This window comes from Miniopterus natalensis, chromosome 17, assembly GCF_054644295.1.
Source record: "Miniopterus natalensis isolate mMinNat1 chromosome 17, mMinNat1.hap1, whole genome shotgun sequence".
Classification (NCBI taxonomy): domain Eukaryota; kingdom Metazoa; phylum Chordata; class Mammalia; order Chiroptera; family Miniopteridae; genus Miniopterus; species Miniopterus natalensis.
Window position 1 is genome coordinate 1,995,002 of NC_142097.1, and position 25,194 is coordinate 2,020,195.

Sequence of the window (25,194 nt, forward strand, 5' to 3'; positions counted from 1 at the left end):
CTTGGTGCCTGTTGTGAAGGAGGGTGGGAACTAGCATTTATGGACTACTTCTTACTACCAGATTTTGAAGAACTGCGTTCAGGAATGATGTTAGGTAGGAGGTCTCAGAGGTAGCAGGGGCAAGATTCGGTTCCAGATCTCTCTGACTCTAAAGCTCATATTCTTTCTGTGGTACCCGGTTCCTTTTTATACATGTATTCTATTTTTTCCAACATTTTAAATGAAAATGTTCAAACATAAAAAAAATTGAAAGAATAGTACAGTGAACACCTATATGTATATGTACTACCTAGATTCAACAGTTAACATTTTGCTATGTGAATATGTATGTGTAGAAGTAAGTTGTAGACATCTCAAGACGTTTAACCCGAGTACTTGATCATGTATCTCCGAGAGTAAGGACTTTTTCTGTAATCATCTAATGTCTAGTCTATATTTAAAATTTCCTAGTTGTCCTAAAGAGCCTTTAAAGCTGTTCTTTTTACACCAGGATTCATGGTTCAAGCACTGTGTCTCTAGTATCTCTCTAGTTGCTTCTAGTCGACATCAGTTCCTCACCTGTTCTTTTTCCTTCCCATGACCTTGACTTTTTGACGAGGCTTTCCTATTCTGGGTTTTTCTGTTTCCTTGTGGCTGATCACAAATTTTTTGAGAGTAGGGTATTGGACCTTATTTTTCATTGCTCTCACAACATTATTGTAACATTTTGTGCCTAATAGGTTCTTCCTTGTTGCTGGTTGAATGACTGAGTATATAATTTCCTATAAAGACACTATGCTCAGAGTGGTACAGTGCTCACTGCTTAAACACAAGAAGTGAGAGGGCAGGTTTACTGGTTTCAAGTCAGAAATGTAATTCTGTCTTAAAGATGCCATGTTAATCATGTGTAAAAAGTGTAGCTAATGGCAGTATGTTTATTACCCTTTTGTAGCCTCTAAAGCTAATCTGTTTTATAACAGTTACAGTTCCCATATTTTGTAACATTGGAGAATATCGAAATGTTTTTGTGTATTTTTTAAAACATAAATTATATACCTTCTTTACCCCTCCCTTCTTTTTCCCTTTTCCTTCCAGAAACAAGAGTACAAATTCAAGAGTCCGTGAGGGGAAAAGATGTATTCATCATTCAGACTGTTTCAAAGTAAGTACTGATCCAGCAGCATTGCTGCTTCCTGGATTTCTGTTTGGGCACGAGTGTTCAAAATGAGTTGGCTAGGCAGGGAAAATTAAGATAGTTTTAAAATCGGTATCTTACTCCTCTTATTTTTCTGGCTTAACTGCTCACTTTTATGTGTAACCAAGTACAGTAGTCCCCCAGTTATTCACAGGAGATACAGTCCAGGACTCCCAGCGGATGCCTAAAACTGCAGATAGTACTGAATCCAATGCGTACTATGTTTTTCCTACACATACATACATACATGCATATCTGTGATAAAGCTTAATCTATAAATTAGGCACAGTAAGAGATTAACAATAATAACTAATAGAACAATTACAATGATACACTGTAGTAAAAGTTATGTGAATGTGGTGTCTGTTTGTCTGTCTCTCTCTTAGTCTCTGGTAACTGATCTGATAACCAAGTGACTAATGGTCAGAGGTCGAATACAGCATGGATATGTGGGACAAAGCGATGATTAATGTCCCATGTGGGATGGAGCAGGACAGCAAGAGATTTCATCACACTATGCAGAACAGCTCACAATTTAAACCTTACAAATTGTTGATTTCTGAAATTTTCCATTTAATATTTTCCTTCTATGGTTGACTGTGGATAACAAATGACAGAAAGAGACAGTGAGGATGGGGCGGGGGGGGGGTGGGTAAGGCTGCTCTATTGGAGTAGAGGCTCTTAAAGACTAAGGAACCCACTCACCCTCCAGGTATGGAAATTGCAGAGCCCAGAACAATTTGTGTTGCTTCTGGCTCCTGGGTGTTTGCAGTACTTTTATCTCCCCAGAGACAAGTGTGAGTCCATTTGGATAAATGCACAGAGGTTGTGTATGTTACCCAGGAGGATAAGTAGGCACTGAAGACCAAATTGGACTTAGAATTCAGGACTTCAAAGGGTGATTCCTGTAATTCCCCTTTGCAAGTCCTTCTATTTCCTTTTGTTTATTTTAACACCATTCTCTCCCTGCCTTTTGTAGTTTCTTACTCCTCTAGCCAAAACCATCTCCTTAGTTTTCTCTACATGTCTCATTTTGCTTTTTTCTGAACTGTGCAGTAGGCTTGTGTTAATGCAGCTACTCTTACTCTTGTCAAGGTTGCAGAAAGCCTGGACATCTTTATAAAATACACTGAGCTAGTTAACAGTGAGGCTTGGTATTGTCAGATACAGTGTATCCTTTATTTTAGGATAGACTAGAGGTAGGCACTAAAAGTTTAAGAATATTCTTAAATTAAGAAAATTCTGTCGCTAACTTTTCAAACAAGCTCATTATTTAAGTTTAGTGAAGGAAAGCTTTGTAGCAGCTCACAGAAAATGGAGCAGTGTTTGGGAACCTCAGTATACGTTTGCACTCACTGTTGGTTTCTCTCCTCTCTTTCACATGGGACACTTCTGAAAGTCTACTTTCACTCTGCAGAGGCCAGGCTTGTTGTGAGCTCTTAAAAACACCTACTCACCCAGAAGACATGCGTTTCTACTCATTTACCTATTAACATATGCTAGTCACTGTTATAGGTGTGAGATGTATTAAAGATTAAAATGAATAAAGATCCTCATTCTCATGGATTATACAGGGTGGGGCAAAAGTAGGTTTATAGTTGTGATTATATGAAACAGAGCTTATTTCTGAATGATCTATTATTTTCCATACAAACAACTGTAAACCTACTTTTGCCCCACCCTGTATATTCTAAGACTTGTGTGTTATATAATAAGCAGATTATTTATTTTGTCAGAAGGCGATGAGTGCTATGGGGAACAAAAAACGAAACAGCGTGGCAAGGAATTGGGAGTCCTGGTGGTGAAAGGATATAGAAAGGGCTTGCAGGGTAGGCCTTACTAAAAATTGACATTTGACAAAAACTGGAAGAAGGTGAGGGAGTAAACTAGGTAGCTAGCTGCAGAAGAGAGCTGGGAGCACCCAGAGTGAAGGCCCTCGATGGGAGTCAGCACTCAGATTGTTGAGTGTGGCCAGACTGAGAGATCATGGAGTAGGAGTGGACAGCAGAGAAGTTGGGCTGAGGAGCAGATCATGAAGGGGCCCTGGGAACCATTATAGGGTTGTGGGCAAAATGGGAATCCATTTCTGTACCTGGAGCAGAGTGGTGCATGATATGACTTTATATTGTCTAGATGGGTTCTGTGTGGAGAATGGACTGCAGAGGGCTGTGGGGGTGGGGGTAGGAAGACCTGTGGTGAAGGCTGTCATAGTCACCTGGTTGAGGGGCGAGAGTGGCAGGGCCCCAGTGCAGCAGTGGAGTAGTGGGATGCTGTAACTTTCTGGATAGTAGAGCAGTTAAGGATGCCGCTGAGGTTTTTGTCCTGAGTAAACTGGAGGAATAGTGTTTGCCATCGACTGAGATAGCAAAGGTTTTTATGATGAAGCAGGCTTTTGGGGGCAAAGAGCAGTTTAGTTTGGGGTATGTGAAGTTTTGAGATGTCTTAATAGACGTTCAAGTGGAACCATAAAGTAGCAGTTTAATCTGTTAGACTGGAGTTGAGAAGCTTGGACTGGGGCTATAAGTTTGAGAGTCTCCAGTATTTATGAAGCTGTGAAATTGGATGAGAAGCCCAAGGGATGAGGGGAGATGGTAGGAGAAGAGGGCAAAGGAAGGAGTGTTAGGGCTGTAAGTTGGGGAGAAGAGAAACCAGCAAAAGAAACCAAGTAGTGTGGAAGGAGAACAGGGGAGTCCTAGAAGCCAAGTGAGTCCAGGGTAACAGGGAGCAGGGGTGCGCAGCTGTTTGTGATGCCTCCAGTGGTCAGGTGAGAGAGGGACGGAGAGTTGACTTTGTGATTTAGCCACGTGGAGGTCATTGATGACTTGGATTGGAATGTGTTCGGGAGAGAATGAGTAGATGAATCAGAGGTAGTGAGTGTAGTCAACTGTCTTGAGATCTATTGCACAGGGGAGAAAAGAAATGGGGCAGTGGGGAAAGTGGTCATGAGTTCTTGTTTTTAATGGGAGAAGTAACAGTGTTTATAGGCTGATGGATATGAGCCTGTGAGTGTAGAACAAATTGATGATGGAGGCAAAAGAGGGAGAATTGCTGGTGTAGACAAGAGAGGATGGGAATTAGTGTTTAGTTTGGAAGGCTGATTTTAGAGTAACTTTGGTGTGGAAAATTAATTTCTCACTGATGGCTGAGGGCATACGGACTTCTCAGGTGTAAATGCACATAGTGGTGGGAGCCCGTGGCAGCTCTTTTCTCAGTGAAAAAGGAAGTAGGATAATTGACTGAGAGGGAATGTGGGGGAGAGCTGATGGAGGAGAGAGGAATTTGCTGGTTTCTTTTTCATGCCTTGGGCCTTAAGTCTTGATAGAGGCCTGAATAGCACATTGATCACACTCTGTTGGAACAAGGAGATACTATCCAGTGTCTTACATTCTTGCTGGGATTTCTGTTTTGGGTTACAGGGACGTGAACACCACCATCATGGAGCTCCTGATTATGGTATATGCTTGTAAGACCTCTTGTGCCAAAAGCATTATTGGTGTGATTCCCTACTTCCCTTACAGCAAACAGTGCAAGATGAGAAAAAGAGGCTCCATTGTTTCTAAATTGCTGGCTTCAATGATGTGCAAAGCTGGTAAGAATGGCAGATATTTGGTAATTAATTGGGACCCTGGAGTTTTATTTTTACCTTAGAAACTGTAAAGCATTTTTAAGACTAAATTGGAATGCTGAACAAAGTAAAAATAGTGATACAGCTTTTAATTAATTAATTAGTTTATTTTTAAAGATTTTTTAATTGATTTTTTTAGAGAGAGAAGGGAGAGAGGGAGAGAGGGAGAGAAAAACCCATCCACTGAGAGAAACATCAATCGGCTGCCTCCTGCGCACCACCTACTGGGGATTGAGTGAGCAACCCAGGCTTGTGCCCCACTGGGAGTCAGCAACCTTTCATTGTACCAGTGCATGGGACAGCGTCCAACCAACTGACCTACACTGGTCTGGGCTGATACAGCTTTTATTGTTATTATTTTTTAACTTTATTGTTGAAAGTTTTATAGATGTCCCCTGTTTTTTTCCCCAGTGACCCCCCTCCACCCTATACTCAAGCGGCCCCTCCCCAGGCCTTTACCTCACTATTGTCTGTGACTATGGGTTATGCATATATGCATATAAACTCTGGTTAATCTCTCCCTCCCCATTCCCACCCCCCCGCCTTCCCTCTGAGATTCCTCAGTCTGTTCCATGCTTCTGTGCTTTGTTCAACAATTTATTTTGTTCATTAGATTCCATATATGAGTGAGATCATGTGCTACTTGTCTTTCTGATACAACTTTTAAAGTTAACTAATTTATGAGAAAACAGTGCAGAGAATTCTCTGCTGTTCTCAACTCCCCCAAACTCAAAGATAACTAGAACGACTTATTTTTTTCCTCAATTCTTTGTTTAAAAATTATAATGAAATGACAAGTTATAATCATATTAAGTAATTTTTAAAGTGGAGAAAAGGCATGCTGAACCATCTGCTTTAACATGGCAACTACTTTTATTATTGTTTTATTTATTTTTAAATATGTCTTTATTGATTTCAGAGAGAGGAAGGGAGAGGGAAAGAGAGAGAAACATCAGTGATGAGTCATTGGTCGGCTGCCTCCTGCATGCCTCCTACTGAAGATGGAGCCCGCATCCCAGGCATGTGCCCCAACCGGGAATCGAACGGAGATCTCCTGGATCCTAGGTCGATGATCAACTGCTGCGCCATTCCAGCTGGGCTTTATTAGTATTTTTTAATTTATTTTTTTATCCTAGCTTAAGGAGAATATTTTTTCCATTGATTTTTAGAGAGAGTGGAAGGGAGGAGTGAGGGGGGGAGAGCGAGAGAGAGAGATGTGACAGACACATCGATGTGACAGAGACACAGTAATTGGTTACCTCCCATGTGTGCCCCTACCGGGGCCAGGGATCTGACCTGCAACCCAGGTATGTACCCTTGATCAGGAATCAAACCTGTGACCCTTCAGTGTGCAGGCCAACGCTCTAACCACTGAGAACACTGGCCAGGGCAGCACAGCAACTACTTTTATTTTAGTCTCTTCCCTTTCCCAAGACAGGTTGGTATACTTTGTAAACTAGGTGTATTATTTTGTGTTGTGCGTTTTCAGGTCACATCCTAAGTGTCTCCCCCTTGTTTCTAAATAATCTTCAGAGTTGTTATTGTGTTTATGTGTGTGCATATATGTATATGATTATAGAAGGTACATATCTCAGAGCATTTGCACAGAGAGAAAAGAAAAAAGAGTCCTTGTATCACTGCATTTTAACACAGACACTTACTATAGAATAAATTTTCTACTGCAGCATTCCAAAGAAGGCAAAAATAAAACAAAATTTTATGAAACCCAAACCCCAGCAACCTCATGAGCATGCCCCATTGAAACTGATAGGGAGCTAGCTGAAGGGAGCAGCAGGCTGGCTCACTGAACCTTCCAGAAAGGTTCTGCCCCTCTCCTCCAGCCTTGCTCCGGGGCAGAACATTAGGCCTACTTTCCTGCTCTTTGGGAAAGTTTTGTTTTTAAAATTTTTCCAATTGAATTTTTCTTACACTTTTATAGTGATTATTTCAAATATTCTTTAATGAGCCAGTGGGTGAAGGCTCCTCGTTTTCTCCAATTACAGGCCTGTACAGTTTGCCTTCATCTCTTAAGACAGTATTTGTTTTATTATGGCTTTGCCATGCCTATTAAGGAAACTTCAAGGAGATATAATTTGCTATAATATAATTTTATCAGAGACATTTATTTGTTACTATTATCTTCGCTATTTTAAGACATTAAATTCATGTGAAAATCCTGCATCTCTGTGTAAGAAAAACCACCCAATCTTCGCCTCTTGAGTAGGGAAAATCAGGTCCTTAGTTCTCTATCTCCTGCATATCTCCTTTACTACTCACACAGAACACTTCGCTTCTGACACTTTTGGTCACCAAATGTGTAGTTTTCCCCCAAACCTAGCAGTTCTCTATGACATCAGCTGGGTGTCCTACAATTTAACTAAATTCTGACACTATTTACCTGGAGATAGTGTATGATCCCACAGATTAAGGGCTCAGTCTCACAAAACTGCCCCCACCCCCTTCAGATGCCAATTGCAAGTTTAGATTGTTACCTGTGCTTCTGTCCAATCAGCAATAAATCTGAAGTTTTCACCATTCTCTTCTTGGGTTCGATTAATTTGCTAGAGAGGCTCATAGAACTTAAGAAAACGGCTTACTTATTGTTTACCAGTTTATTATAAAGAGATAAATTAATAATACAGATGAACATCCAGGTGGAAAAAGTGTAGGGCATGTATGTGGGACTAAGGGGCATGCAGCTTTAGTGCCCCCTCAGGGTGTGCCACGCTTCCAAGCGCCTCCACCTGTTCGCCAGCCTGGAAGGTCTCCAAGACCCGTGATGTTGGGATTTGATGGAGCTTCCTCATAGGCATAATCAATCATTAACTCCAACTCTAACCCCTCTGCCCTCTCTAGAGAAAGGAGGAGGGGCTGAAAATTCCAGACTTCTGATCATGGCTCGTCTCTCTGGTGATCAGCCCCGCCATCCAGGAGCCCACCCAGCATCAGCTCATTAGAACAACAGATGCTCCTGGTGTCTTGTTACTTAGAAAGTCACAAGGGTTTTAGGAGCTGTGTGCCAGGAACCAGGGATAGAGACAAATATATATATATATATATATATCTTCTGTTATCTCACAATCTCATACTAAAATATCTGAGGTATAAAGATGATGAATTTTTTTGGTCAGAGCAGTTTTTAATAGTAATTTATCACATATAGTATCCTATTTTACATAGTACTTATTTAATACAGTGGAACTGGTTATTAAACTATTTATGTGTTTGTGTCTGCTTTATTTTCAAAGGCCTGACGCATCTTATTACTATGGATTTACACCAGAAGGAAATTCAGGGCTTCTTCAATATTCCTGTTGATAATTTAAGAGCATCTCCCTTTTTATTACAGTATATTCAAGAAGAGGTAAGCAAGCTCAAACTATTTTACTTTAACATTCTGTTTAAGGTTGAAAGACATTTCCAAGTGCTTGGGCTGTCCATAAAGAACTAAAGCTTGATATATTCTGCTTAAAGTAGTATTTACTTTATAAATGTCACTCACTATATTTTAAAATTCTTAATCATTAATTTACTTTCTTTTGCTAAGTTCATAAGATTGTTTTTTTTTTTCTTTTGTACCTCAGAATTGGATTAGTCATGATCATGCCAACTCACTCTCATCATTGGTCCATGTGTGGTCCTGGTCCTGTTTTGTGTATCCATCTCTCTACCTTATCTCTCTGTCTGTCCATCTATAGTAGTTAGCATCCATGGTACTACCACCCAGCAAGTAAACTAGAATCATCATAACAACTTACAGTCCCTCATGTGGTCCTCTCTGTTCCATCCCCTGCCCCCTCCCACCTGAGGAAGCCATCATCCTGAATCTTGATTCATCTTTCTCCCAGTTTCCTTTTTATATAGTTTTATCTCATTCATATATAGAAATATATACAGTATATGTTATTTAAAGACAAAAACACAAAAAATATATTTTTAAGCTTTACCAAAAAGAATCAAACTGTAATCTCCCAGGAATTTTTCACTTGATGTTACATGAGTAAGATTAATCCATATTGTGTGTCATAGTTCACCTTTTTTTTTTTGAAAGAATCGTTTATTGATTTTTAGAGAGAGAGAAATATTGATGTGAAAGTGTAACATTGATCAGCTGCCTCCTGCATGCCCTTTACGGGGGATCGAGCCTGCAACCTGGGCATGTGCTCTGACAGAAACTGAACTGGCAACCTTTCACGGGATGACACTCAACCAACTGAGCCACACCGGCCAGGGCCCAGTTAATCCATTTTGACTACTGAGAAATACTTACTGTGCAGCTGTTATCACAATTTATTGATAAGGTTTTAGCTGTTTTGATAGTGCTCCTGTGAGTGTTCCTACATGTCTGTATCTTGGTGCCTGGCCATGTGGCTCAGCGGTTGAGCATCGACCTATGATCCAGGAGATCTCAGTTCGATACCCAGTCAGGGCACATGCCCAGGTTGCGGGCTCGATCCCCAGTGTGGCGTGTGTATCATCATTGATGTTTCTATCTCTCTCTCTTCCCCCTCTCCCTTCCTCTCTTTGAAATCAATAAATACATATTTAAAAAAAAAAAAAGTGTATCTTGGTTAAATACCTAGGGTTGAATTGCTAGGTTGTATGGTGTGTGAATGTTTAATTTTTCCAACTTACATTCCCACCAGCAGTGGATCCTGTGGATCCATTTTTGTTTCAATAGTTATATTAACAGAATTTAAAATTTTTGCCAGTTGAATGGCTACGTCACTTTGATGGATATATCTCTGATGACTTATGCAGTTGAACATCTCTTAAATGCTTTTTCTTCTGTGAAAAAGTTCTTAATGCCTTTTTTTTGTTTCTCTGTGGGCTATAGACATTCTTTTTTTCTTTTTTAAATATATCTTTATTGATTTCAGAGAGAGGAAAGGAGAGGGAGATAGAAACATCAATGATGAGAGAGTCATTGATCGGCTGCCTCCTGCACGCCCCCAACTGGGGATTGAGGCCACAACCTGGGCATGTGCCCTGATGGGAAATCGAACCCCGATCGCCTGGATCCTAGGTCGACGCTCAACCGCTGAGCCCCTCCCAGCCGGGCCTTTTTTTATTTTTAATTCTAGCTATATGTTAGTATTTGTTTTACATATGTCTCTCAGTTTGTATCTTGTCTTTTAGTTTTCTTTAGGGAGTCTTGATAAGCAGACATATTAAAAATTTTTTTCATTGAGGGTGAAATTCACATAACAAAATTCACCATTTGAACACAAACAATTTAGTTGTTTTTAGTACAGTCACAGTATTGGGCAGCTGTCACCTCTGTCTAGTTCTAAAACCTTTTCATTACCCCAGAGCAACACCCCATACTCGTTAAGTAGTCACTCCCCATTCTTCCTGTCCTTCATCCCCTGGCAGCCACTACCCTGCTTTCTGTCTCTGTGGGTTTGCCTGTTCTGGACAGTTCATACAAGTGGAATCATACCTGATCCATTTATCAATCATATGTGACCTTTTGTGTTTGGCTTCTTTTACTTAACATAATGATTTTGAGGTTCATCAACATTATAGCATCTATGAAGACTTCATTGCTCTGTACCAGAATCTTTTAAGGAAATTGTGAAGAGGATGGCTACAAATACATTTTTACTGTGTCTGTAGAGAGCCCATCGTGTATCATCAGTTTTTAAAAGAGGAACTTCCAGAGTTACCCTGTTTCTGATTGAGGTGCCCCCCCACAGTGTTCTTACTGTCTTCATATCAGGCCATTCTCATTATCACAGAGATGAGAGATGGCAGATCATGGACAGCCAGGGACGTGGGAGGGGTATTAGCAAAGGAGTTTTGAGAGGGCAGTTAGATTCTTCGTGGTTCCACAAGTGGCCTGATGGTGTTTTCTCTTCATGGTTCAGAGAAAAGTTATTACAGAGTTTGGAAGTCATACTGATAATGAGTAATCTTTTTCTAAAAAATGAAATTTTATATTTGCATTGGCGTTGTAGGGAAAGGTGTGTTTGTTTATAGCAATTCTGACAGCAGTGATAAAGCACCAGCTTCCCTGGGCCACCAGCCTACTCCTGGGCCCCTCTGCAGAGGGAGCCCTTGTCACCAGCTTGCTTTGTGTCCTGTATCCTCTTAGGTCTTTCTCTCTGTATTTACCTCCTTGTCTATATACCAGCGATTTTCCACCTTTTTCATCTCATGGTACATAAACTCATGACTAAAATTCTGTGGCACACCAAAAATATGTTTTTTGACAATCTGACAAAAAGTATAATTTTGATTCATTCACCCTGGGCGGCTATTGTTGGGTTGGCTGTTGTCATTTTTTATTTGACAATCTAAGGGGAAAGAGGTCAGTGCCCCTGACCAAATAGGTATTGCATGTTTTAAAAATTCTTGTGACACCCCAGTTGAAAATTGCTGCTATACACACGTAGTTGTACATACTGATTTGTGGGTCCTTTTTAAAAAAAACATTGACATACTGTTTGTGTTGTTCTGCAACTTGTTCTTTCCTCTCTTTCCCCTGCTGGCATGTGAAGGTCTTTCCATGTTAAGATACATAGGTTTACTTCTCTATAATTGCTACATAGTGCCATAGTATGTATTCCTTAGTTTAGAACAGTGACATCAAATAGAACTTTCTGTGATAATGGAAATGTTCTATCTGCTGTCCGGTATGGCGACCACTAGCCAGCTTGTGACTGAGTCCTTGAAATGTGCCTAGTGTGCCTGGAGAACTGAATCTTTCATTTCATTTAAGCGTAATTGATTTAAATAGCTACATGTTTAGATGTTTTAAAGTGCAAGAGTAAAATAACCATTTTTTTCCACCATTTCCCTCTTGATTGGATATTAAGTGGCTTTAAGTTTTCTTTAAATTGAAATATTTTATTCTTAAAGTATATGTATTTTAAATAATGCTGCATTGGACATTCTTGTACCAACCTTTCTGAGTACTTATATGAATTTTTTTTCTGAGATACATTAAGTAGAATTGCTTGATTGAAAAGTATCTAAATTTAAAAATTTTATAATAGACACTGCAAAAATTGCAAATTTTCTGAAAATTTAATAGATATTGTAAAAATTGCAATTATCTCAAGGGGCTGTATTAATTTTTACTCTCCGTAGCAGTGCATATGGCAGTACCTGTTTCCCCAGGCATTAATTTTGCTAATTTAGTGGACAACACAACACTACCTTATTTGAATTTTTTTACTCCCCTGATTTCTAGTGTGATTGAGCATCTTATCATGAGGGAGTATTTTTGGGGGGGGGGTGTGTGGAGACAATTTCCCCCATCTAAAATAGTGTTTTGTCTTTTTGCTGTGGTTTTGGAATTTTAGCAGGGTGCATCTGGGGTGGATCTTTTTTCCACTCATCTCACTATAGATACTCAGTGGGTCCCTTTCATTCTCTGGGAATTTTATTGTTGTTGTTGTTCTTTCCTTTGGGAACTGTTATTTGTAAATTTTGGATATAGTCTCTATTGTTTAACTTCTTTTTTCAAGTTTTGTGTTCTTATATCCCTCATTGTGGGGAAATTCCATGGCCTGCTCTCCCAGGTTTGTTCTTCGGCTATGTCTGTAGCCAGCCAGCTATTGAGTTTCTTTTTTGGACCATAATCACTTCCACCTCTTGTATTTCTTTTTGATTCTTTTTCGTAACACCTTGTTCTTTCTTTATGCATATGTTTTTCTGCTTTAACTTTTGAGGAGAAAATAGACCTATTTTTACTAAAGAGTCCTTTCTTAACTGTTTCCTCGGTTATTTATTCTCTTGGCTGAGTTTAGTGCTGTTTGATGTCATGTGATAAGGCAAGGAAGTACATAAAACAGTTTAGAAAGATTTCTAGCAAAAATAAAGGAAGTGCCTAAGTAGAAATGTTTTTTTACTACCTTACTCACTGACAGTGTTGGATAAATTAGGCTTTCCTGTAAGAACATCTGATCCCTGTGGTTATGCTAGGTATATCTATAATACAGCCTCTCCAGATTAATCAGTTTTTTGTTTGTTTACTAAGTATTTGTTCTTTAGCGCTTCCCACATGCTAGGTATTGTCCAGGGTGCTAGTTTTTATTTTAAGTATTTATATTAAAATTCATTGATCTGGCATAACTGTGAGAAAAAACAATGGGGATATATTTGAATAAAATGATATAATTTAACGAAGTGATTAAATTTCAAGAACATAAAATATTGAAAATACTAAACTGCCAAGATGAAGTCAGGAATAAACTACTGTGCCCTGGCTGGTCTGGCTCAGTTGGTTGAGTGTCGTCCATGCACCAAAGTGTTGCGGGTTCCATTCCCTGTCAGGGCACATGCCCATGTTTGGGGCTGGATCCCCAGTCGGGGGGGTGTGGGAGGCAGCTGATTGATGTCTCCTGTCGCATCATTGTTTCTCTCTCTCCTTCTCCTTCCCCTCTCTAATAAAAAAAAAACAAAATAAAAAAAAAAGAAACTATTCAGCTTAAAAATAACTGTCTTCTAAACTCTCAGAAGTTGATAATGGCAATATCGTCAATTATAACTACACTAGCACAGATCACTTCAAGTGTTCAGCTGTTGACTCCAGAGCACACTGATACTTTAGTTCTTTCCTTAAGGGCTCTTAATATCCTTGTAAAACAGCAGTGGGCTGATTGTCTTTTAACAAATTGGTTTCTTCAATATATGACTAAGATGCGGTAAATAGTCGTTTGTTTAGATGCACTAATTTGGAATTTGACAATTACAGTACCTTGGATTCAGACTGGATGGATATCACCCTTGCTCTATGAAATGATAGCTTCCTGAGACCGACTATAAAAACGTCCTTATACCACATCATCAGTGTTTGCTGGCACGTAGAAATGAGCTAATCACTGATTAGCCCGAGTTTTTTCTTCAAAGAGGTCTCTGAGGCTTGTGCCTTAATAATACTTTTTCCCAGGTGGCATTTCTTCGTTTTCCAAAAGAGAAATTGACTTTGAACTTTTCTCTTCTTGGAAAATTTTCAAGTGACTGGATGACATTTTTGAGTCGGATGCACTGTTCCTTTTTTTGTTAACCCTCACCCAAGGATGTTTTTCCCATTGCTTTTACAGAGAGTGGAAGGAGGGTGGGGGAAGAAAGAAACATCGATGTGAGAGAGACACAGTGACTGGTTGCCTCCGGCACGTGCCCCAACCTGGGGCTGGGGGTGAACCTGCAGCCCTTCCGTGCCGGGCCCATGCTCTAACCACTGAACCACACCGGCCAGGGCTGCACTATTCCTTCTTATTGATTGCTGGGTGTTAGTGTGCATAGCCTTGTGAATTCATGGCAGTAATTCCTGACCTCTCGTCTGTCACAGATCCCGGATTACAGGAATGCAGTGATCGTAGCCAAATCTCCAGCCTCAGCCAAGAGGTAGGTGGGATCCATCCACATCCAGGGATCTTCATCAGATCCCGGGTGTTCTGGATTCAACCTCAGTTCCCACTGGTGTCCCTTACTTTTATTCTGTGGACTGATAGTTTAAAAGATTATCTGCTGACTTCATTTATTAAGTGATGATTAGATTTCCTTTTTTTTTCAACTCCAGTCTGTGACCACCAGTCATATTTCTTTACCAAAGCCATCCAGGTCTGGGGAATCCCAACCTAGTGCTTCTTTCACTCTCAGGTTGGCGGCTGCTTGTTGTTGATCTTCCAATCTGACATTTATAAGACTAGCAAATATACTTTGTAGTTGTTTAACTGCCTTGAACTCAGTAATTTATTAACAGAATTGTATCCAGTCCAGTGGTATGTGTTAAAAGGTGACATTTTACAAAACTAAAACACCCTGAGGCATTTCAGATGGGGCAGTGCTGAGAGTCACATGTAATCTGGAGTAACTGATGAGTCAGTAATACAGTACTTAAAGTTGTATTTGGGCTGAGAGGATTTCATGTACCAATGTTTTCTGGAGAAGCCACTCCATTGGAGAAGGAAAGAACAAAATCAGATGTAGCAAGGAATAGTCTTTTTCCTAGAAAGTCTCTCTTAAAATTATTTTCCACAATTGCATACCTTTGCTCACTGGATCACTGTTGAGTCCTGTGGAATGAAAGAAAACATAGGTACCTCCCTCCTGGACCCATGGACTGTTAATTTTGAAGGATGAAGGAGAGCTTGCACATAGTAAGCCATTGGTTTAGAAGGGTTACAGATAAGTAGTTTTCCATTATAAATTAAGAATGACATTTAGTGTATTAATTAGGTTGGCATTTGTGATAAGCCATGAAGTTGCCATGTTCTTAGAGCCAACCTCCTAGTGTAGCCAGGGCTGTGCCCACACACCCTTCCTTCAGGAAGCTGTATCATCAGAGCTCACATTGTCCATTTGATTAAGTCTTAGTAAACTACGACTCATTTTGGAATGTAAACATTTCAAACAACTTTTTCAAACATTTGTGCAGAGGCTGAACTAATTTTAATGTAGTAACTTATTTTTCTCTGATGTACAGACTTATAAAAAGTTAAGGTAAAAAGCACACAGTGTCCAAGTAACCATTTAAAGTATACAGTTCACTGGCGTCGGGGCATTCGCAGTGTTGGCAGCCCCCGCCTCACTGCGGAGCACCCTGTGCGCTCTGCGCAGTCGCTCTCCATCCCTCCCCCAGCTCTGCCACCCAGTCATCTTTTCTGTCTCTGGATTCGCTTATTCTGGATATTTCATGTAAATGGAATCATACAGTATATGGCCTTTGGTGTTTGGTTTCTTTCACTTAGCATAATGTTTTTGAGGACCATCTATGTGTTGGTATTTCACTTCTTTTCATAGCTAAATAATATTCCGTGGATGGATGTACTGTACTTTATTCAGCCATTGATAGACATTGGGGTTGTTTCCACCTTTTGGCTATTTTGAATAGTACTGCTGTGAACATTTGTTTATAAGTTTCTGCATTGACAAATGTTTTCATTTCTTGTAGATGTATACCTAGGATTGAAATTGCTAGGCCATCGTAATTCTGTTTACAGTTTTGAGGGACTACAAAACTATTTTCCATTTTACAGTATCACCAGCAATGTACCAGGGTCCTAATTTCTCTACATTATTACCATCTATATTACATTAGATGATTATAGTCGTCTTAGTGAGTATGAAATGGTATCTTGTTGTGGCTTTTTGTTTGGTTACTCCTCACCCAAGGATACTTTTTCCATTCACTTTTAGAGAGAGTAAGAGGAGGGAGGGAGAGAGAAACATCAATGTGAGAGAAGACACATCGATTGGTTGCCTCCCAAATGGGCCCCGCACAGGCCGGGCATCGAACCTGCAACCCAAGTACATGCCATTGATCGGGAATTGAACCCAAGATCCTTTGGTGCTCAGGCCAATGCTCTAATCACTGAGCAACACTGGCCAGGACTCTCATTGTGGTTTTGATTTGAATTTTCCTAATGATGATGATGTCGAGCATCTTTTTGTGTGCTTGTGGCCATTAGTATATGTTTGGAGAAATATCTACTCAAATCCTTTGCTTATTTTTAAATTGGGTTGTTTGTCTTTTTGTTGTTGAGTTGTAGGACTTCCTTATATATTCTAAATACTAGACCTTTATCAGATGTATGATTGGCAGACATCTTACTCCATTCTGTAGGTTGTCTTTTCCCTCTCTTGGTGATGTCCTTTGATGTACAAAAGTTTTTAATTTTTGTGAAGTCTAATTTAGCTTTTTTGTTGTTGTTGCTTGTCCTTTGGCATCATATCTAAGGATGCAGTGCTAAATTCAAGGTCGTTACCTTTTGCCCCTATGTTTTCTCTTAATAGTTTAGTTTTAGCTCTTATATTTAGGTTGTAGAGCTATTTTGAGTTAATTTCTGTATGTGGAGTGAGGTAGGTGTTCAGCTTCTTTCTTTTCCATGTGATTATCCACCTTAGTTGTCCAGCACCCTTTGTTGAAAAGACTGTTCTTTCCCTTGGATGACTTTGGCACCCATGTTAGAAATCAATTGGCTGTAGATGTTTGCATTTATTTCTGGACCCTCAGTTCTATTCTGTTGTCTGGATGCCAGTACTACTCTGTTTTGATTGCTATAGCTTTGTAGTAACAAATAGATCAAACAATCAGAAGTGGGTGGAAGTTGGAGTATAGACCTTTTACATGTCCTCCATTAACACGAAGAGGCGGGTGGCCACTGGGCTGGTGAGTCTTGACTGGACTAGGCCTCCTCTGACACCGCCTGGTGGAGGGAGGAGGAAGGCACCTCTTTCCTGCTGAGTTGGGGTGAAGTCCAGGTTTCACTCTCCACTGACACTGGTAGGTGGGGGCTCATTACCGCTGAGTAGGGATGAAAGTTCCAGCTTCTTACTTGGCCTTCTCTTCATCCCGCAGGGTTTGGGGTGCATCACTGTAGCTTGGGAAGGGAGGAAGTATAGACCCTTTACTTGGTTTTCACTCCTGTCGGGGAGGGATGCAGCCGCAGTGTTTTCTGTGATGTCTGTCTGGAGTAGGGCAGTTTCTGTCTTCTTAAAGCTTTCTGACTTGTGAGGCTGCTCCTTTCTTGGTCCTTTGGATAGAGAGAGCAGGCTCTTTGGGGGCTGTGTACCCATTGGCATTTTTGGGTTGCCTGCTTCTCCAGCTGCAAGTCTGGAATAACGCAAAAAGAAAGCCCAGAGGACTCACCACCATGTCATTTCCTCAGTCCTGAGGTCCCTGGCCAGTCTGCTTTCTCCTCTCTACCATTAGAGTCTTCTTATGTTTGTTTCATATATATAATATTCAGGGTTTTCGTTGTATTTTGTGGGAGGAGTACTCCATCTTAGTGGAAACAGAGGTGGCAGCAGTGTACTTTGATAAATTTTTTCCCACTGAATATCAGAAGATGAATTTTGACTCACCTATCTGGGTAGGCTTTTGGTAACTTATAAAATTCTCATTTTACATCTAACATCATGTATTGATGAGATGACTAGATGAGTGGTAGAATTTTTTCCATTGTGGTAGCCTTTTGCTTAGCTTATTTGGCTTTTATTAGTATGACAGGGATGTTTGTCATTTATCCATTCAGATGTTTATTGAGGACCTATTGCACTAAGTCTGATGTAGGCCTAGGAAGATGCCCTCAGGGAGCTTATGTCGTATGTCAGGTGTTTTATGTAGTATTGTGGATCAAATGTTTGTCTCCCCCCCTCCCCCAAGTTCATATGTTGAAATCTTAGTCTTACCCAAAGTGATGGTATTTAGGAGGAGAGGCCTTTCGGAAGTGATTAGGTGATGAAGGTAGAGCCCTTGGATGGGATTAGTGCCTGTATGAGAGGAGATAGAGTTTGCTTTGGCTCTCTGTTCTCTGCCTTCTGAGGATAGGAGAAGGTGGCCATCTGCAAACCAGGAGGCTGTCGATTGGCTGATGCCTTGATCTTGGACTTGTATCTCTAGAACTGAGAAATAAATGTCCATTGTTCAAGCCCCCCAGTCTGTGTGTTCTGCTGAAGTAGCTGGAATAAGAGATCTATATTATCTCATTTGATCTTCTCTACCTAGGAGGTCAGCATTTTCTCTCACAGATGAGGAAACACACCTGAGGGGATGAAGAAACTTACCCAAGGTGATTCAGCCATATGTTGTTTACTGGAAGGTAGCAACACAACAGTGACTTCTTGGAGTTTTCCACACCAGTGATTATGGGATTTGAGTCTTGGCCAAATATGAATGAAATTGATTTGCCCATTTACTTGGTCTTCACTTAACACGTATATCTGATAAAGGACTTATATTTACACTAAATAAAGACTTCTCAAAACTTAATAAGAGAACTGACAACCTAATTAATAAATTGGCAAAAGATAAACAGACCTTTTACTAAAGAGTATATATGGATGGCAGATAAGCACATGAAAAAATGTTCAACACTATTTGCCTTGAGGGAAATCCAAGTTGAAACCACAGTGAAGTACCACTGCAGACCATTAGAATGGATAATATTAAAATGACTGACCACACCAAGTGCTGCTGAGAATGTAGAACAGGAACTTTCATGGGCATGAAAGGTGCAGGGGTGGGGAACCTTTTTTCTGCCAAGGGCCATTTGGATATTTATAACATCATTTGCAGGCCATACAAAATTATCAACTTAAAAATGAGCAATGAAAAAAACTAGATTTATTGAATTTCGAGTCCCGCCTGCGGTTGCCCTTGCAGGGCCAGACCAAATGATTTCGTGGGCCATACACAGCCTGCAGGCTAGACGTTCCTCACCCCTATAATCACTTTGGTGGTTTTGTGTGTCTTTTGAAATATGTTTTTATTGATTTCAGAGAGAGAAAGGGAGAGGGAGAGAGATAGAAACATCAACGATGAGAGAGAATTATCGATCAACTGCATCCTGCATGCCCCCTACTGGGGATGGAGCCCACAACTCGGGCGTGTACCCTGACCGGGAATCAAACCGTGACCTCCAGGTTCATGGGTTGAGGCTCAATGACTGAGCCACACCAGCTGGGCTGGTTGTTTTTGAAAGAGTTAAGTATATGCCTACCATATGATTTAGCCATTCTACTCTTAGGTATTTACCCAAGAGAAAAGAAAGCATAAGTCCATACAAAGATTTGTATGTGAATATTCATAGCAGTTTTGTAATAACTCAAAACTGGAAACAACTCAAAAGTCCATCAACCAGTAAATGGACAAACTGTGAGAGACCCATACAACAGACTGTTACTCAGCAATGTAAAGGGATGGCCTGTTGATGTACAGTATATCATGGATGGATCTCCAAAGCGTTATGTCGAGTGAATGAAGTAAGACACAAGAGACTACATACTCTGATTCCACTTATGAAATCTGTGGTGACAGAAAGCAGATCTCTAATTGCCTGGTGCTTGAAGGAGAAAATTACAGAGGGGCACAAGGAAACATTTGTCATGATAAATACTTTCATTGTGTTGGTTGTGCTAATGTTTATATGGATATCTACATGCATCAGAGTTTATGAAATTAAAATAGCTTAAATATGTGCAGTTAATTGTATATCAATTACACCTTAATAAAACTTAAAAATTGATGCTTAATACTTTGAGTTTTTAATGCACTTTGTCTCATGGTTTGTTTTCACTATAAAGTAGAAAATCAGCACTTACAAGTGAGGAAAGCGAGGCTTAGAGGAAGTTAATTAACTTATGCAGGCTCACTTAGTTGGCTGAGTACAGACCAGGGCCCCTGCTGCCCACCCATTGGTGCCCATTGCCAGAGGGACGTGTTTATCACATGGGGCTCCACACTTTGTGCTGGAGTCTAGGACTCAGATTATTTTCTTCTCTTTTTTCATTAATCCTTTGGGAAACTACTTTTTATTCATGTTCTTTTAATGTTTCTTCCATTGACATTAACAGAAGACAGGTGCTGCATGATTTTTGAATTGTCTCATGCTCTCCCTCAGGGCACAGTCTTTTGCTGAGCGCCTTCGACTGGGTATTGCAGTGATTCATGGAGAAGCTCAGGATGCTGAGTCTGACTTGGTGGATGGACGGCATTCCCCGCCCATGGTCAGGAGTGTGGCTGCCATCCACCCCAGCCTGGAGATCCCTAGTAAGTGTGCTGCTCCTTTTTTGCTTCCCTCTTTGGTTTTAAGGCTGACTTAATTTTTTTTCAAATGTGAATTACCTCTTCTCTTTCTGTTTTTTAAGTTGACAAAATACTTTTCCTGGCCTGGTTGTAACAAATGCACTTCTGATGGCTCCGTGGACTGTAGAGCCTTTCAAAAGCAGTTTGTCTGGTTATAGCCAAACTGTGAAAGTGATCAAGCTGTGTCACTTGAGGGAATTTCATTCATTCAGTGATATATTTTGTAGTTTAACACAAGCACAAGTTGTTCGCTCCGGCGTTATTTTATTGCAGAATACTGGAGGAGCCTGACTGGCTTATCAGAGTGGGCTGAGTAAACGGTGTTGTATCAGTGTATCTAATCATGCAGCTCTTCTTTCTGTTGTTAACCCTCACCCACGTGTGTTTTTTCCATTGGTTTTCTTTAGAGAGAGTAGAAGAGAGGGCATGAGGAAGGGGGGCGGGGAGAGAGGAGAGAGAGAAACATTGATGTGAGAGAAGACACATTGACGGGTTGCCTCCCGAACATGCCCCAATCGGAGCCAGGGATCAAACCTGCAACCCAGGTACGTGCCCTTGACTGGGAATCCAACCCGAGACCTTTGGTACGCAGGCTGACGCTCTAACTACTGAGCCAAACTGGCCAGGGCTAATTATGCAGCTCTTTGAAATAATTAAGACTATCTGGAAACGAGATAACCTGTGGGATGCGTATAAATAAGGCAGAATATGAGAGTGTATATTCACCTTTGTGCAAGGACCAGGAAGAACTGTGAAGGATGAAAATTGTTATGATGGGCTGGTAAGATTTATGTGTGAATTGGGTTTTGTTTTTAAGAAATTTGCCTCATGCTTTAATATTTTTTCAATTAAAAAAAAAATACTGCCTTTGAGTCTGTTGGGGAGGAAAAACTATTCTTCTATCCTCTTTACATTTAGTACCTAGGGATCTGAATTTGTCTTAGTAACAGAAAAGACAGCTTTTTTTTTTTTTTAAGGTAGAAAAAACAGACTTTATTTAGTAAATGTTGCATTGGGGAGAAAGACATCTCACTGTAGAACTGGGCTCAGCTCTGAATATAGCAAGGCCCAATGAAGATTGAGAGCCAAGAAACTGGTTGGGGGAGGGAGGGGTCAGTGATAGAAAATCACTAAGAGGGGGAGGCATCAGGGGTAGGGGGAATTCTTGCTAAACTGACCTAATGAAATTCTTGCTAAAAGAAGGCCTGGGGAATAAGATGAGTTCAGGAATTCCAGCCTGAGGACAAAGCCCAAGGGTTAGTCCAGGTTGAGAAAAGGGCTTACAGGAGTCGGACCACACTTTGGCTAAGGTCATAGTCTTTGTTACTATTACAACTTTATCACACTGAACTGAAATACTTTTTAAACAATTTTTTAAATAAGTTTAATCACTTTTATTTTAATAAAATTACATAGACATTGATATATTTCCTATCACGCTGGCAACAAGTCAATGAGAATATTATTGCTTAAAATCATGAAGAATTCTCAAACTTGTAAGCATACTCAGGACACGTGGCAGTTGGGAATTGGGGTTCCTGTCCCTATTGGGGCTCACCTGGTGGAGGAGTTGTGGTTGGGAATGTGGCCCCGAGAGCCTGGGTTCACATCCCTACCCCGGCCTTGTGAGCTAGCTGACTTTGGGGGAGCTCCTTAATCTCTCTCTATTTCACTTTCCTCATCTGTTTAGAACAGTATTTGCATGACCCACTAGGCAGAGAGCTTTAGGAAGGTACAGATCATTTTGAACTTAATGTTGTATTTCTCACAAATAGCACAATGCCTGGCACATGGTGAGCAATCAATAAATGCTTACTAAAGTGAAATTAACTTTTAGAACACAGATTTTAGGAGGAGGTTAGAATTTGGGGCTTATCAATGGTATATACCATTTTAATAGGGGAAGAAGATGAGGAGGAGACTTACGGGAAAACAGATGACCTTTTGGGAAGAGAAATGAGACCTCAGGAAATGGATAGGGGAGAGGCTTGGTATGAGGCAGTGTCTGTCTGGGAGTGGTGCTGACTTCTGCTGTAGGAGGGGAGAGTCAGTCTTTGCCTGGTTGTTCCTGGAGAGGATGTATATATAACCAATGAGTTCTTTTGGAGGCTCTGTTTTTAGGCAAATGAGGGATTTTAGGAACTCAGATCCCTTCAGCTCAAAACACTTTTTATGCCACTGTGGAGTATTTTGTACCTCTTCAGGTTCTTGCTCTGTCTACGTACGAGTTTGCTCATTTATACATAGAGAAGACTTAGAGAAGGAAATAATGTCCTGGGATAGCCATGAAGGAGCTGAGATTGCAGCTGGGCCTTGTGGACCTTGGGTTGCTGAGGTGGAGATAGAAGGTGTTGAAGCATGGGTTAAACCGGGGTGCCAGGACCGCCTGGAGGGCAAGAGGGCAGGCTTTGGAGACAGCGGCTGGGGTTTGTGTCTGGCTAAAGTGTGGCCAGGAAGTACACCACCCTTATTGCCAAAGGTCCTTAGAGGGAAGAGAGAGGGATACGGCAGCAATATTCTGCTGGAGCAGACTGGGGAGGATTTTGAATGCCATTTAATATACTTACATTGTAAAAAGCTGCGAAGGCTCTCAAGCTGGGGGCAATTAGTGAGGGGTGGGTATCTTCTCAAGTTCAGGCCTGCATCCATCCATATTGGGATAAATTGCCCGGAGGAGAGGCAAGAAATAGGGGACCCAGATTCGGGAAACTGATGAAATTAAGCAAGCTCCTGGCGAGAGGGCTTTGGTCTCGCAGTCTGTGCTGGGCTGTGTCAGGATATATGGCTCCTGCCCGCTGGCCTGAGGTGTGCTGGGGGCGTGAAGGACACCCACTCTTGATGTGAAAACTATAATGGGAAAGATCTCATTCATCAATTTTTATTGATTGCATGTTAAGATGATATTCTTGATACATTGGATTAAATAAAATATATTTCTAAAATTAATTTCACCTGTTGTGCATTTGTAATGTGGCTTACATTTGTGAGTTAGTGTACAGCAGTGCTCTGGGGTGGGGGGTTGGTGATGGGCTTGTCCTACTTGGAGCCTGTGCTTTTCCACCTTGTGATGGGGTCTAGAGAGGAGGGAGAGCTGGAAGTGGAGCTAGGATTCAGGATTCAGGTTTTGTTGATGGAGCTCTCTGCTCATTGGTGTGTGCACTTGTGCTCCAAGGCTGCTGGGTGCTCAGGCCTGTGGCCGGCCCTCCCTCTCAGAGCCCTTGCTGCTCAGTGAGGGGCTTGTGTCAGGAAGCCCTACAATGGCCTCTTGGTCCGTTGGTGGGATGAGCCATTTCCCTGAGCACCAGGGGAAGCACATTGCTGTTTGGGGGTTTTGCAGGCTGTGTTCAGGAACTGTCCTCAGTCTGTCTTTAAGTGTGGGCTTAGCTGGTCATTTCTGGACTACAGAAATGGAGCAGCTGTTTTCCCACCTGAAAACGAAGGGATGGGACTGGATGTTCGCTAAGTTCACTCTAATATTCCTTTATCTGTTTAACTTGCTCTTTATGTTTCAGCTTGTTTCATTCATGATTTTAATTTTAATTACAATGTTTCTGTATTTACATTTTGACTCAAGTAGTGATCATTAAAGGACTTTTGGAGGAATATACCAGAATTTTAATTTCACAGATTTTTTTTAAATTGATTTTTTTGAGTTGTTAATTTCACTTATCTTAAATGTTGAGCTTTTTTGCATATTTGATGGCTTGTTACCCTATATATAATGCTTGATTAAGTTAATAGCAAATAGATATTCAGGGAAAATAAGGTATCTCAAATATATATTTTGAGATTTTTATTATATCTCAAAGGATTTTGATATTTAGCATTAGATTTAAAAATTATTTTGTATCCTCTGGTTTCTTATAGATAAAGAAGCCTAATCACTGAAATAGTTTTTAATTCAGGCCTGTTATATTTTAATGGGCCTCTTTTCATTTTGCCCTTTCTCATTTCCATAGAGCTGTGAGTCATACTGATTACATGATTGTGCATACTGCTTCTCTACCCCGATTTATAACATATCTTTTCCCAAGTCATTAAAAACTTTTGTGAACAGCATTTTTCATGGCTGTCTAATATCCCATCTTATGGATGTGGCTTAAACTGAACAAGTGGGGTATAACTGGGTGTGTACATTTCTCCTGGTCTTTGCCAATATAATGTTGCAGTTATGTAGATAAAAAACTTTTTCCATACTTTGGCTTATTTCATTTTAAGTTTCTAAAAGTGAGATTGATGAATCAGAGGTATAACTGTTTATACAGTTCTTTGTCAGATTGATTTCCTAAAGGGCTATAGCATTATACCTTTTCACCAGTATTGGGGCCAAGCGCTTGGGAAAAGGAGTGTTGAAAATGTAAAAAAAATTACTTTAGTTTTGGGATTTATCTTGATATTTTTTGACTTTACATTTCTGTCCCCTCTCCCCCGCCACCAACCTAGGTTCACATATTGCATTTAATTGTCACTTGTCTTTAATCTCTTTTAATCTAGAGCAGTGGTTCTCAACTCGGGAGGGAGTGGTGTGAATTTTGTCCCCTAGAAGACATTTGGAAGTGTCAGGAGACATTTTTCATTGTCACAATTGAGGGGGGAAATTAGAACCATAGGGCCTTATTATAAACATAGAGTTCTTCCTGTACGGTACTCGAGATTACATAGAGTGCAAGAACTTCCTTACGCCTGGCCCTCCCACAGATCCTCGTCATCCTGTGGGGTTTGACTAGTACTTACTGCATTGTAGTTTTGATTTGCACTTCCCTAATGGCTGATGATGTTGAATGTCTTTCCATGTGTTTGTTGTCCATTTGTTTATCTTTTTTGGAGAAGTGTTTATTCAAATCCTTTGCCCAT

At 40.6% G+C, this 25,194-nt stretch overlaps 1 protein-coding gene across 4 annotated transcripts in view; it reads left to right on the forward strand.

The window, feature by feature from the left end:
- Positions 1–25,194, forward strand: part of PRPSAP2 (phosphoribosyl pyrophosphate synthetase associated protein 2) — a 50,135-nt gene that overhangs the window by 15,049 nt on the left and 9,892 nt on the right. For all 4 annotated transcript variants that reach the window (XM_087825795.1, XM_087825796.1, XM_016196471.2 and 1 more), the window contains 5 exons: positions 1,075–1,141; positions 4,591–4,763; positions 8,048–8,163; positions 14,101–14,156; positions 20,156–20,304. In XM_087825795.1, the coding sequence (XP_087681921.1) occupies positions 1,075–1,141; positions 4,591–4,763; positions 8,048–8,163; positions 14,101–14,156; positions 20,156–20,304 (561 nt within the window). The remainder of the gene's footprint in view (positions 1–1,074; positions 1,142–4,590; positions 4,764–8,047; positions 8,164–14,100; positions 14,157–20,155; positions 20,305–25,194) is intronic.